Source organism: Podarcis muralis, chromosome 6 (genome assembly GCF_964188315.1).
Source record: "Podarcis muralis chromosome 6, rPodMur119.hap1.1, whole genome shotgun sequence".
In the NCBI taxonomy this organism is placed as follows: domain Eukaryota; kingdom Metazoa; phylum Chordata; class Lepidosauria; order Squamata; family Lacertidae; genus Podarcis; species Podarcis muralis.
This window is the reverse complement of record NC_135660.1, coordinates 99,183,373-99,197,738: the sequence shown is the minus strand read 5'-3', so window position 1 is coordinate 99,197,738 and position 14,366 is coordinate 99,183,373. Positions and strand designations below refer to the sequence as shown.

The following is a 14,366-nucleotide window of genomic DNA, read 5'->3' as shown; positions in this document are numbered from 1 at the left end:
TACATTTTAAATGAATATTTTATTTTATGAAAAACTATTTTAAACCATTAAGGCAAAAATCACACTGTGAAGTGTTTTTACATACATTCATCAGTCCTTACAGAGTTTAAAGTACACACAGATTTGGACAATATTCCAGCAGACTCATTAAATACATTTTTTCTTATTCAATCCTTTGTTGTCTGAACAGGAAAATCAAAATGTCAAAAAATAGAAAAATACATTGTCAATTAATAGGCATTTTTATTCTAAAATGGATCGACCAGATTTAAATATTCTGGATGAGTTTTTCTGCAAGCAGAAAAGTGAAGAATTCAATGTTACTCCTCTATAAAACTCATATTTTACTAAAGAGATTTCATACCCACATCTAAATGCTACTACATGCAGCTGTGTTATTACTGAATTTGACCTGAGTTAAGATTCCAATCCTGTAAGCCCCTTTCAACTCAGCAAAACCTTATTTCTGAGTGAACATGCTAGGATTGCATTGTTAGTGTTACTCTAAAGAAGGCACATAAGAATTCTCCATCACATAGAGAAGCTGCATACAAGAATATAGACTGTTCGTCCAGCCCCCCTGCAGGCAGCCAGGCACATGACCCATTCCCACCAGTGGGGGAATGTGCAAATTCCCCTTTTTTCTTTTTTAAAGGAGCTTGTTTCATTTGCACTTCCTCTAACTGTAAATGCAGAGAATGACTTAAACCAATCTCATAAACCTGTTCAACAGTTTTTGCAAACAACATGATGCATTTCCACAGGCTATTGTACATCACAATATAATCCAAGGTTAAGTTAAAAACAAATAATCCAAAATACGTGTGAAGTTATTTCATTTTTATACATTTGTATCAAAGAATGTAGTATCGCCTATGATTCTGTACGTAAATACTGCTATTCAAAATTTCTTAAGTCTCTGAACCTGCAGATCACTCCAAAAGGCACATGACAGGATAGTAGAATTAAGGAAAACATTTTAAAAATCAAGTTGCTCTGCTGCCCTGCTTCACAGCTTTAACCCTGTAACTGATCACTGGTAATAAATGAAAGCAAGAAGTTATCTGCATGTCTAGGATTTCCCATGCCTTAATCCTGGTAGCTTTTATGAAGCTTGAAGTTGCATTTAGCTTCAACCAGAATGTTGTTATCATATGAACTGAAAGACTGAGCTGGTCAATAACCAGGACCTGAATTTAAAACCCAACACAAAATCCAGATGTGCTAGACGATGAAGTCTCCCTAGTTACAACTATTACATTATGAAAAATGTTGTGAAGCATTGCTTTGTTGTTCAATGCAAGGTCAATTAAAGCTGGAATGCTCTCCTCCACTACTATTTCTCAAGTGTTTTTATTTATAAAGCAAGTATAAAAAACATTTCCTCTTCCTAAACGCTGTTTTGCCGTTTTGGTGGAAGGCCTATGCATTTCTCAGCTCCCTGCCTCACGCTTAAAAGCAGGTGAAACATAGTAAGTCTTGCAGTAAGTTAACCCTTGAGGTGGGATGAGGGAACACATTGAAGGGTATTACCCAACTATCACTTTCATAGTGAACAGAACAAGTCTTTTCCCTTCTCCGCCTCAAGTCCCTAGGATCAGAGAGAGAGAGAGAATCTATAGAGTATTTGAAGTGCAGAACTCAATACAGTCATACCTCGGGATAAATGTGCTTCAGGTTAAGTATTTTTGGGTTGCACTCTGCGGCGACCCGGAAGTGACAGAGCGCATTACTTCTGGGTAATGCGCAGACGATCAAAATGATGTCGCGCGCATGCGCGGAAGCGGCAAAATGCGACCCGCGCGGACACAGGGTGCGTTCACTTCAGGATGCGACCAGGGCTCCGGAATGGATCCCGTTTGTATCCCAAGGTACCACTGTACTTTGATACTGTGCACATGGATGCACAAATTCTCACAATAGTGGCAGCTCTAAAAGTATCCCAGTCGTGGAAATCAGACCGTGGTGATGGTCCCTATATAGAGAAGTCAGATGAACCCAACCAGGCCATGCCCCCCCCCCCGGTGATTTTATTGGTGTGGGAGGGGCTGCATTTCTCATGAAGCATAAACCCGAGTCGTTTCTCTTCCCTCCGTTTTGAACAAATATTACTAAAGTTCCTTAAAAGCTACTGAACTGCAAGGCAGAGCTGGGAAGTCTAAAGGCCACCAGGACAAGAGAGAGATGTCTGGAGTTAAGTTCTCATCCCCAGTATTTCATTAAGTAACCCACCTTCAAAATAAGGCAAAAAAACCCAGCTTCAACTGAATTCTCATTTGATAATTGATATAGTTGCATTAGGCGCATTGAAAAAACGGAAAACATCAGATTGTTCAAGTGGCAATCTAAACTGGGGGCGTTTGAAGTGGCCTGGATTCCCTTCATCTCATTTGCCAACTTGTCAGTGGGATCTCGTTTTGGAAAGAATCAATTAGATAAATGACTGTTCCTCTTTGCCCATCATGTCAGTGTAACCCTAACTGTTTTCTTTCATTGCCTTGGAAATCAACATGTTGACAGAATTTTCATTAATTGTACATTTCCTAGGCATTAGCTAGTAAAGCTTTTAAAAAGCAACACAAGTCATTGAATTAGAAAGGACGCTCAGGGATTACTTCCTTCACCGTATCTGTAATGAGTCTACCTTGCATTCATTGAGTAAGTGTCCATTAATCCTTGGGTGAAATCCTAAGATCTTTCCTTTAATAAGTCTCCATTTGTGAAAACTGTTCTAAATGCAGACATGAGGTTTGATCCTTGGTCATTTTCTTCGTCTAACTCTTGCTTTGCTCCCCCCTCTCCCAATTATGATTTAACAAACATCTTTAGAAAAGCCTGATGACCCAGGAGCATAACAGATTCAGAAGCAGAGTCTCAGAAAGTAAGCTTACAATACAGTTATAATACTTCTGATAGAGCTTTTCACAGGTTGTTTTATTGCTGCCTAGAAAAAAATAAACAATGCAGAAAAATAAAGTTATAGACTATGTTGTCAGTTAGGTACTCTGGTCCAAGCCAGCATTTTAAAATTGTTCTACACAAGGAGGTGTAAATTGTAAATATCAATCAGTAAATGCCATTGCAAGTAGAGCAGGTATCACCTATCCTGCTCAAGGCACCATATTAGAATGCTTCCAAATAAAACTAAAATCACAAATATTTAAGTTACCAACATGTTTTTATATGAGGTTTGTTTCCATTAGCTCCAAAGTAGACATAATTGGAAGCATCAGGCTCTGCTCTATGGCTTGTCTCTTTCCTTGGGCAATCAAAAGTCACCATTAAATAGCACAACCTACCAAGGAATGGTGCTGTGCAACTCTCCCATCCATCTCAATGGTGCTGGCACATTAAGTGGGTTGCATAGCAATGTTGGCTTATTAATTGTTCCCTATATATTTTTTTAAAAGTTTTAATTACAAATGCAGTGCAAATTCAGTGCAAAACATACTTAAATCTAAAGTTTGCAGCAACAAAAATAAGCTGGTGGGTCTAATTATGCCTACTAGACCACAGATAAAAATCCTAAAAACTGTAAAATTCAGGTTTATAACTATTGTAAACAGTTATATTAGAGTCTCCTTTACTCACTGAAGAACTAAGCGTGTACATGAATGGCAACTGTAACTGCAACATAACTCTAAACAAGCGCATTACTGCTATAATATACAGCTCCCAATTTTTCATCTGTGAAAGTGTCCATATTATTGGAAATATTTGCATATTTATAACTGTGAAAAATTAAATTTAACCCAATGCTTTCCTTAAAAATTGTTACACCACCAATTTTCTATAGGTTTGTTCATGGCATTATTTATATGAAATGGATCAAAACTATCACGTTTGATTAAATAATAGCAGCACAACATCAAATATATTTCACAACGGAGAAGCATAGCAAATTCAACATATATAATTATTTCCAGGTCACAGTGAAACATCATGAAATGAAACCCAGAGGAGAGTTACACATATAGAAAAGACAGAACAATAGGATCACTATGGGCTCACTTCTCAATTACTCTTATTATCCCATTGAAGTCAAAGTCAACAACATCAATTGAGACTCAGTTTGAGGAGGACAGCACAACTGCACCATGCCCCAGTATAACATGCTGAGGTGGTGCTAGATGGCAAAGTGAAGAAATTCTACAAGGCACTGATAAGCAGCCGCTATAAATATGGGCCTAAAAAGAAATCTAGTCACAGGGCCACAACTCAATCTACGCCTACTTCCTGTGGTCTCATTGAAAGTGAGCTTGTGTCAGTGTTAAAAGCCGTTGTCCATGTGGTGCCATTGCTGCCCAAGCTACGTGAGGTACTGCCCACCCTCCACTTCTTTTGGTGGAAGTCAACTGTACTGATCTGTTTTAAGAAGCATTTTTGTTACGTAGAGCTCTCTGGTTTTGGTTAGCACAGGGGAAGAGAAGGGAAGTGGTATCTCCAGCGCAGAGGCCACAGAGAAAAATAACTAACTTGGCAGCTGGTGCTGAGAGATCTTTGCAGGACTGAAAAGCGTGTTGGGCAACACGGGACTTTACAGGAAAACGGCATTTGCCACTCCTATGGCACACAAAATCTTGCTGTAGTGTGAAAAATGTCAAGCTTTATGGGCTCACTTGGGGAATAGGAAAAAGTATACCCCAAAGTGCTCGAGAAAGCGAGGGGAGGAGACTCAGCTCAAATGTCCATGCATTTAAGTGCCCCCTCACATTATAATTAAGTAATAATTAGTAGCTAACAGTGAATGAAAGTGCCACAGGTTAAATACACAGAAATAATGCAACATGGATATGAGTGTGCAAAAAATAAAGTAGTGTGACTCCCCCCCCCCCCAAGCTACACAATTTGCATGATGAGAGTAGATATTAGAACTGTTTCCAGTTACCTTGGACTTGCAACCCTGAGTCATATATTATAAATTTATTGAGCTAGTCAGCTTGCTGCCTTCTTTTTCATAATTTGTTGAGGTAGCCAATTTCATTTTTGGAAAACAATTTTTTCTTCAACATTGCACCTTGAGTTATGGTCCCAATCCTGAGTACTCTGAATGATAGTGCAAGCAGTCTTCTAGTGCACTTTCTGACAGTGCTTCTCCTAAAATCCACTGACTAACATATTACTGAAGTTCTGTAGGCTCTCAAAAGTTATTTCAGCACTTGTAATTCATAGGTGCATAGGTATTCACAAAATACTAGAGATCTTCGCATCATCCTACAACTGCATCCCATAGCATTCTAAATTATTATTAAATTACATGGAAGGCCACGGAAGGGAAGGCCACAGAGAGAAGGCAAAATGCTGGTGACTGGTGAGTTAGAAACCAACAGCAGCTTGCAAACTTTTAAAAACAACATGGTAAAAAAACCAGGTATGATCCTAGTTTGTTGACATTAAGCCAAAGTTCTCCAGTTTGGACACAAGAGTGTCCAATTAAGCCTTAATATAAGCAAGGCTCTTCATGCCATAGCTGGTGCACAATATGAGGAGAGCCAAAGGGCTCTAATACTGGTTTCAGTCTTAATAAGCCATGGTTTATGAAATACAAAAGATTTAAACGATCTGGAGAAAAACCAGCATATAGTAGCCAGGAACAGAAACCTGAGGCAGGCTACTGTTTCAGGCTATACAGAAACCAGGTCAAATTTTAAAAATAAGGGATTGTCATTCGGTAAAGTAATTAAGAATGTAAAGGGTGGAACTATTTGGATCTTGCAACACAAACCCAATACTTTTTACAAAATCACAGAATGCCCCTCTTGCAAATGCCATCCATGTATCTGAGTGGGAAGATATTTAATGGAAAGATGGAGTTGCCACAAAAATAACCAACTAAAGCAGATCTAGGATTTTTTCTTCTTCTTCCAAAATCAAGGTGACTGATTTTGCTATGATCTTATAAAATGTTATCTTTGAAACAGGTGTTCTAATAAAGTATTTGCACAAAATACAAATGAAGCAATCCTAAAGAATACAGAGGACCTCACAAATTACAGTTTTAGCAGACACATGTGACTAGTTGCAGTGTGGTGCCTATAAAATAAAAGGTAAAGGGACCCCTGACCATTAGGTCCAGTCGTGACCGACTCTGGTGTTGCGGCGCTCATCTCGCTTTATTGGCCTAGGAGCCGGCGTACAACTTCCGGGTCATGTGGCCAGCATGACTAAGCCGCTTCTGGTGAACCAGAGCAGCGCACGGAAACGCCGTTTACCTTCCCGCCGGAGCAGTACCTATTTATCTACTTGCACTTTGACGTGCTTTTGAACTGCTAGGTTGGCAGGAGCAGGGACTGAGCAACGGGAGCTCACCCCGTCGTGGGGATTCAAACCACCAACCTTCTGATCGGCAAGTCCTAGGCTCTGTGGTTTAACCCACAGTGCCACCCGTGTCCCTAGCCTATAAAACAGTAGTATTTAAAAACGTCAAATGCACACACCTAGAAATACAATGAATTAAAAACAAACAAACCCTAGCATAGTTTTTGTAATATCTGCAGCCTTTCATGTGCATCCATTAAAAATGATCCTTAAAGGAAGCACTGTTGTGAGAAGTTGTGTATGCATCTGATATAAAGAGCTCTAGGGACATATCTACACTGCAGACGTGTTTGATACCATTTTAAAGGTTATGACTTTCTCCAAAGAATCCTGGCAACTGTAGAGTGGTGAAAGTTCTGAGATATCTGAATGAGATGCATTGCCCCCACCCCAAAAAGAGTTCTCAGGGTTCCAGGAGAGGGAAAGCCTTTATGATCGATTTTTGTCTATAGAATACAAAAACTATGTGTAACAACTTGCATTAGTGCTGAGCATCTGGATTAAACATAACCTTAATAAGCTACTTATTACAGTATTGGAACACCTTGGCCTCTATGCGGTGTGCCCCCCCCCCCCCCAGTATTATTGCTTCGGTAGTGAAGAAAGGGCACTGAATTAGAAAATTATCCACAAGTCCAAACAACACACTACTCTGACTCCTATTCCTTGTTTCAGTGCTGCATGGAAGCAACATTCTGTCAGATACATCAACTTTGTTGTATCTATGGTTCACTATAGGACTAAACAGCAGGTTAACATGAAGTTTGCCCAGAGCAGAGCTGTTATAGAAATTCAATGTTTCAAATTCAAACTCAAGCGCCAGAATACACAAGATATTATGAATTGGCTCTGCATGACTATAAGGTTTTTTAATGTTGTGTATTGATCCTGCATAGCTGACTGGAAGTAAGCAGTTTGGCATGAACCATGGAAGAGGCAGGGCCTGGTTGCACATCATGAAATATATTTCCCAATATCATTATGGCTTTGACATGCCAATGGGATTTCATTTCAGTTAAATAAATAAAACAACACAGCAATCTTACACAAGTCCCAGTGACGTCTGCGGAATTTATTTCCCAGAAATTGTGCATAGGATTGCACCCTTAAGTAGGAAGAGAGCCTTTAAAAAATGCATCCTTTATGGAAAACCATCGAGGTAGGGACAGGAGCTAAAGAAACTACAGGAAGCCTACAATTTATTTACCTTTCAGTTTGTGCACATTCAGTTTTACGCACTTGGCAAAAATAAAAATAAATAAAAGGGGGGCAGACATCTGGGGAAAAAGACTTTGGCAATCCTACCCGCCAGTGTGGGAGCCCAATGTACTTTGACTATACACAATTTTGGCTTTAAGCGCAATCCCCAGAACATAACCCCAACATAAATTGCGGGCTTACTGTACTTAAGATGCAGGGCTAGTGACTAGGGTGCCCTTCAGATATTTTATTATTTTTAAAATTTCTATACCGCTTTATATTTTTAATAAAAACCTCAAAGCGGTGTACAGCATATTAAATCAATAAATAATAAAACAATAGCCGGGCGATGTTCTTCTGGCCTCATGAGGAGCCTCTTCAGTAGGGCTGGGTGAGTGTGGGCCTCGCCCACCAGGCCAGGTGGATTGTGGACCACAATTCACATTACCGCTGGCTGGGGCTTATGGGAGATGTAGTCCACAACATCTGGAGAATACAATATTGGCTATCCCTGATTTAAGGGATAGGGTATGACCAGTAGCATATGACTTGTTTTAATGGCAGACATCTCTGCCCCCACCATGTCAAATCCCAAGCTGCTTCTGAAACACCTTTGAGTTTCAAAATGTAACTCACCACAAAGCACGGAGGACTGCTGCTGGAGAAAGACTGTTAAAGCTTTAATGGACATCACATAAAAGCTTTTGGATCCTGGCCCAAACTCCTAGCTTTCTTACAGTGATGAAGATGATGGGAGAAAGGCTTAAAAGTGCAGAAACTCCAGAAGAAGTGTATGTTGTTAGTAAGTTCAGATGTACTATAAATGATATTACCACTGTTGCCCAAATTTCAAGTCAATCACAGCTTATTGCCATTTTTTATACATACTATACAGTTTCTCTTAAGTACTTAAAAATAACCCCTGGCAAGAAAAATATGATATTGCAGTTACCTACCTTTTAGCTCACTAATGCTTTGAAATAAAAGCACAACAGAGAGAACTGTGCAAAGTAGTTTGCTCCCATCTATTGCTTTTGTATTTTCACGTCATACGAAACAAAAAACAAAACAAAACAAAAAAACAGCCTTAGTACATATCCTTGTAGATTTCTTGTAGTAAAGGATGTAAGTGTGCATCAGATTCAGTCTTTTTGATAATCTGAACAAGCTGAGCATGTTCTGTGACAAGCTGTCGGAGGTCGGCCATTTTCTGTAGAAGCCTTGGGAAAAGGAAGATGTCATCTGGATGGTTGTTCTGCAAGTGAAGTTTTAGTACATGCACAATGCTCTCCTGCATCTTCTCAATGTGTCTTATGTTTACAAGGCCAGGGCGATCTGTTCACCAAAACAAAAAAAAGCACATCAAGTTATCGTAGAAGAGTTAATCTGTGACCATAAATTATATTTGCTTCAGACCCTACTGAAAGACCCACTAAAAGACCCTCTCCCTAATGTTAACTACAAGAATGAGGGTAGTAGAGTTTTTAAGACTGCTAGACTAGGGAAAACCCACTTCAAATCCTCATACAGCCACAAACCACGAGACCAATATAAACAGAAAGCAGCTTTTAAACAGACAAAAACATGTTTTTGATCTGTTAAACTGTTTTGCCTTGTCATTTATAGCTATCCTCTTGTCCATTTTTGCTCTCAACCAACTCAAACAACTTATGAAAGGAAATTACTAGAAACAGGGAAAGGTAAAATTCATACGAGGTTCATGAGGAACAGCAGCTAATCATTCATTCTGCACAGTATAACGCAAGAAATATTCCAATCTTTCCATCTGTTTCTCAACCACCCAAAATCTACTGTTATATTCTTTATCTTACTGTTACTTGCTTAAATAATGGCTTTATTGCTATTGTTAGCTGCCCTGAATACTATTGTAGGAAGGTGGGGAGGTAGTATAAATGGATATAATCACTAATTAGAATACATAGGTATAGAAACTTTAAGTCTTACCTCCACAACAAATTATAGCAGCTACAAAAAGAGCTATATCACTGTCATCTAACTCCAATGCATTGAATTTCATTGCAAAATCAAACTTCGGTTCCATGATATCACAAAATGGCTTCCTTAAACTTTTGAGGAATTCTCGAGTTATAAAACCATTTCCGTAGGCTACCAGCATTCCATCTTTGTTCATTACAGAGGCTAATGTGGCAAAAATGGCTTCATAAACTCCGTATTTTAATAGCGTCACCTGGTCATTCAAGTCTAGGTTAGAGAAGCCAGGGATGGATTTGGCAAATTCTGTAAGTTCTGTTACAGCCTCGACGGAGGTACATTGGCAGCAGTGGAAAATTCGAACTTCCGCCTCCTTGTTTTGTATTCCATTGGCTACCAGTTTTGCCACCAGTGTCTTCTCTGCCATACACAATGTATCCATATCATGTATAACAAATGGCTACAAAGAGATAGTGAAAGTAAATATATTAACTGTTTACATACTAAAAGCAATAGAATATACTAAGATATTAACAGGAACAAAACAAATATAATCAAAGCCCCTACTGAAGGTGTGTCTTCAGAACCAGGTTTAATGGAAGATGGGATCCACCAATGTAATAAATTGTTCCAAGAACATTCAGCATTTTGAAAGAGGTAATGAATGCACTGTAAGATGACACCACCAGAAGCATTTGCCCCATGTGGATTTGCTTGTATAGTTAAGTCTCACAGCCTAAGGTAGTAAGCTTTAAGACAATGGTTTGGAACCCACAGCCTTGGGTACCACATCTCACAATGGCATCCCAACCCCACAGGGGCATATTCTCAGGAGGCAAAGAGAGCCGCAGATGGAAGGCACATGCTAATGGCTTTGTAGCCAAAATGCCCACACCCACAAGCAAGAGGGGGACATCTGTGAGCATGGGTGAATCCCAAGATCAGGCGACTGCACACAAGGAGGGGTAGAGGAAGAGTTATGCATGCGTAGGAGAAGGCACTCGAAGCACCTTCCGTGAGGGGCTTGTCAGCCAAGCCACCTGTTCATTGCACAAGCAGCATTCAAAATAGTTAATGGAAAAATTATTGTATTGGGTCTTGAGGGAGGAGGAAGCAAGACAACTAGTGTGGGGAAGGGAGCAGGAGCACATGGAGATATCACACAAGTTTGGTTGGGGGTCTAGCACATGCATTTATTTCCCTATGAAAACAATTTAAAATATTAGGGTGTTTTATATTTTTAAAAAAATATATAAAAATCAAAAAGAAAAAGTCTATAAAGATCAGGATAATGGTTGAGGTTGGAAAAAGTTCCCCTGCCTATCAGAAAAAATAGGGGGTTTGGGTGCATAGGCTGCTGGTGCTGGTATAAACACCTAAATGAGCATATGAATGTCAAAGGGTCAAATCCCTTTTGCTCAAAAAAGAAAAGGAAAGGGTGATTGTTTGATCTGTGTTGACAACACTGCTATTGTCATTGGGATATTTAAAAAGTGATCACAGCCAATGTTCTTACAGTATATACCTTTTGCATTGAACCGTTTAATACTGACTCTGACACCACCTCCCTCTAATATATCACGCCTTATCTTGAAATGTATCCAGCCTTACATGACAGACCCACAGTAACAAGTGTTATATAATGCACCTGAGATCTTTCTGTAGTTTAGGACTGGCATTGTGAGAGAGCAGGGCTTTTGTGCCTTAAACACCGATAACAGAAGAGGCACTATATTTGCGGCAAGCAAGAATACAAAAGTTTTTGCTGGTATGGAAGTACAACTATGAAAAAGCTGCACCTGCTGACATCCTGCCAATCAGATAGCTTTTTACTTCTGTGTGTGCCTCAATTTATCTTTTCTGTGGGTCAATGGTCCTTCATATAAAAAAGGTTTCCTACCAGTTTGATATTTACCAAAGGAAAAAGGTGGGGACAGTATGTCCCCTGACCTGGTAACATAGCTGTCAACATTTTCCTTTTTTAAAGGGAAATCCCCTTATTTCAAATAGGATTCCTCGCAAGAAAAGGGAAAAGTTGACAGCTATGCCTGGTAAGAGTCTTCTCACTTATTTACTTATAAATTTGCAGCTACACAAGTAAATTAGCATATTCCATTGTTATGCAAATATGCTTATCTTTTGAGGGTAGGGTAGAGGATCTGATCTGCAGTGCACTTTGCCCAGAAAATTATGTTAGCACCTTTGCCTCTGTTTGGAGGAATGCCTTTGAACAGACAGTACTAGAGTCACTGACTGAGTTCACTCATATGCTGCTTTTCCACAATGAGCTATGCCTAAAGTGGCTTAAAGCAAACTTTCAAAACAAATACAGAGTATTAGAAATATGAATATACAAAATACAGAACATGTCAGAAAATTCAAAAGCGACAAAACAATTTGGCAAACACAGAATAAATTCAATATAAGTAACAACAACCATCTAAGTTGTTGAATAGGTACATTGAATAGGTACAAAGCAAAACAAAAGTTAACTGCCAATAAAGATTCTGCACTCCCAGGAGCCTGCCTTAAATGCAGCTCAGATGGAGGGGTAGATGGCCACCAGCTGGCTCCCCCACCTCTCCTCCAGAGGAGGCCGACAGCAACACAAGGTAAGTCTTGGGGAGAGCAATGATGGCAAGTCTCTTCTCCAGCCTCCTGGAAGTACCAACTGGTAGTCTGGGTCTTAAAGCACTTGGCTATTGCACTTCTAACTGTGCCACTGAGGCCTGCTAGAGTGAGGGTGCTTTTCCATTACTGTGTGTGTTGCAATGCAGGGTGTGTCTTGGAGGGTGTACAGGTTCATTGGCTGCCTCTGTGCCATGTGGATGTTGTCACTGCCACAGTCCTGATAGCAGACTGTGGCAATGTTTCTGCAGATGCTGTGGGCATTTGGTTGTTTTTCTGATGTGCTTATTTCTCCTGATGTTGTACTTCCCTGCTCCTGACTACATGGACATAGGATTTGGAGGCTGCTTCAACAGAGGTGTATCAGCACACCTAGCATAAGGATTGCAAAATGTAACTACAATCCGATGCCCATTTATCTGGAAGCAAGTCCCATTGCCATTAATTGAATTTGTTGCGGAGTAATCCTGGATAGAATTGCACCCATCAACCAAATATTTCAATTCAGTGTGGTAAAGACTCCAATTCAGTTTATTCTGGAAAACCCACATCATTAGGACTATTCATGTGGATTAAAAAAACACACAAAACATTTTTCTTTCTTTGACACTCTAGCAACTCTGGCAAAATGACAACTTACTTTTGAAATTTGCCCATTCCAAGTCAGGTTACTATGTACCACCAGGGATTGTATGAAGAAGTCGTGGAATACTGAGCAATTTATTATATGCATACATTGCCTGAATACTTTCATAGTTACGTGTGATCTTAAAATAATATAATCTTTACTGCAATGAGGGTGGAAGAGCTCCCTATTGATTCAAATAGACATATCACCTTTAAATGGTGAAATAACAATCCCAATTTTCTTTTCAATCCTGTGTTCATTTTTTGGCTTTTGATGTAAATACAATTAGAAAGGAATGAAGTAAGGCCATTTCAGAACATTTTAAGCTAGATGTTGTAACTTTGCTGCTTTTGCTGGAGAACTAAGGTACTGCAAGCTTAGTCATTTCTAAAACCCAGTTAATCATTTCCCAAAGCAGTCAAAGAAGTTCATTTGGTAATCTCTCCCCGTCTCTCTCATTCACCACCCCTGCCCCCCCAAACACACCCCAGGGGATCTCCCCCCCCCCCACAGCCAAATATGCTTTAGGAACTGTCCAGTGTAAATTTCATAGAATCATAGAGTTGGAAGAGACCACAAGGGCCATCAAGTCCAACCCCCTGCCAAGCAGGAAACACCATCAGAGCACTCCTGACATATGGTTGTCAAGCCTCTGCTTAAAGACCTCCAAAGAAGGAGACTCCACCACACTCCTTGGCAGCAAATTCCACTGTCGAACAGCTCTTACTGTCAGGAAGTTCTTCCTAATGTTTAGGTGGAATCTTCTTTCTTGTAGTTTGGATCCATTGCTCCGTGTCTGCTTCTCTGGAGCAGCAGAAAACAACCTTTCTCCCTCCTCTATGTGGCATCCTTTTATATATTTGAACATGGCTATCATATCACCCCTTAACCTCCTCTTCTCCAGGCTAAACATGCCCAGCTCCCTTAGCCGTTCCTCATAAGGCATCGTTTCTAGGCCTTTGACCATTTTGGTTGCCCTCCTCTGGACACGTTCCAGTTTGTCAGTGTCCTTCTTGAACTGTGGTGCCCAGAACTGGACATAGTACTCCAGGTGAGGTCTGACCAGAGCAGAATACAGTGGCACTATTACTTCCCTTGATCTAGATGCTATACTCCTATTGATGCAGCCCAGAATTGCATTGGCTTTTTTAGCTGCCGCGTCACACTGTTGGCTCATGTCAAGTTTGTGGTCAACCAAGACCCCTAGATCCTTTTCACATGTACTGCTCTCAAGCCAGGTGTCACCCATCTTGTATTTGTGCCTCTCCTTTTTTTTGCACAAGTGCAATAAATTTGGCACCCTTGACTTGAAATGAATGAGGCTGAAGCATGTTTAACTTTGGCTGGATTATGGCATTAGTATTTTAGTTGATTCGTTTATGACTTACATCCTCTAAAAGAGGGGGAGCAGGGGAAACCACCTTCAGGGCAAGATCCAACCAAAAGATAAGCACTTCTAAATCCCGTTGGACTTGTGAGAAAAAAATTCTGTGTTTCCTGGTGCCAAGCAGATAAAGTTTCACATATCTCCAAATTATCTCTTCCACCTTCCTTTCCTTCTGTCCCTCTCACCCCCAACACAAAACCACCTAGCCTAGTATGGCTACCACATAGAACAACAGGCTCAAAAGTAAAAGGG

General features: G+C 40.1%; 1 protein-coding gene across 3 annotated transcripts in view; it reads right to left on the bottom strand.

The window, feature by feature from the left end:
• PPARA (peroxisome proliferator activated receptor alpha) overlaps window positions 1-14,366 on the bottom strand; it is a 43,775-nt gene continuing 29,409 nt past the window's right edge. For 2 of the 3 annotated variants that reach the window (XM_077930801.1, XM_077930800.1), the window contains 2 exons: window positions 9,484-9,931; window positions 1-8,853 (listed from right to left, as the gene is read on the bottom strand). In XM_077930801.1, the coding sequence (XP_077786927.1) occupies window positions 8,606-8,853; window positions 9,484-9,931 (696 nt within the window). In that variant the 3' untranslated portion in view covers window positions 1-8,605. The remainder of the gene's footprint in view (window positions 8,854-9,483; window positions 9,932-14,366) is intronic. The other variant, XM_077930802.1, reaches the window with a different exon arrangement.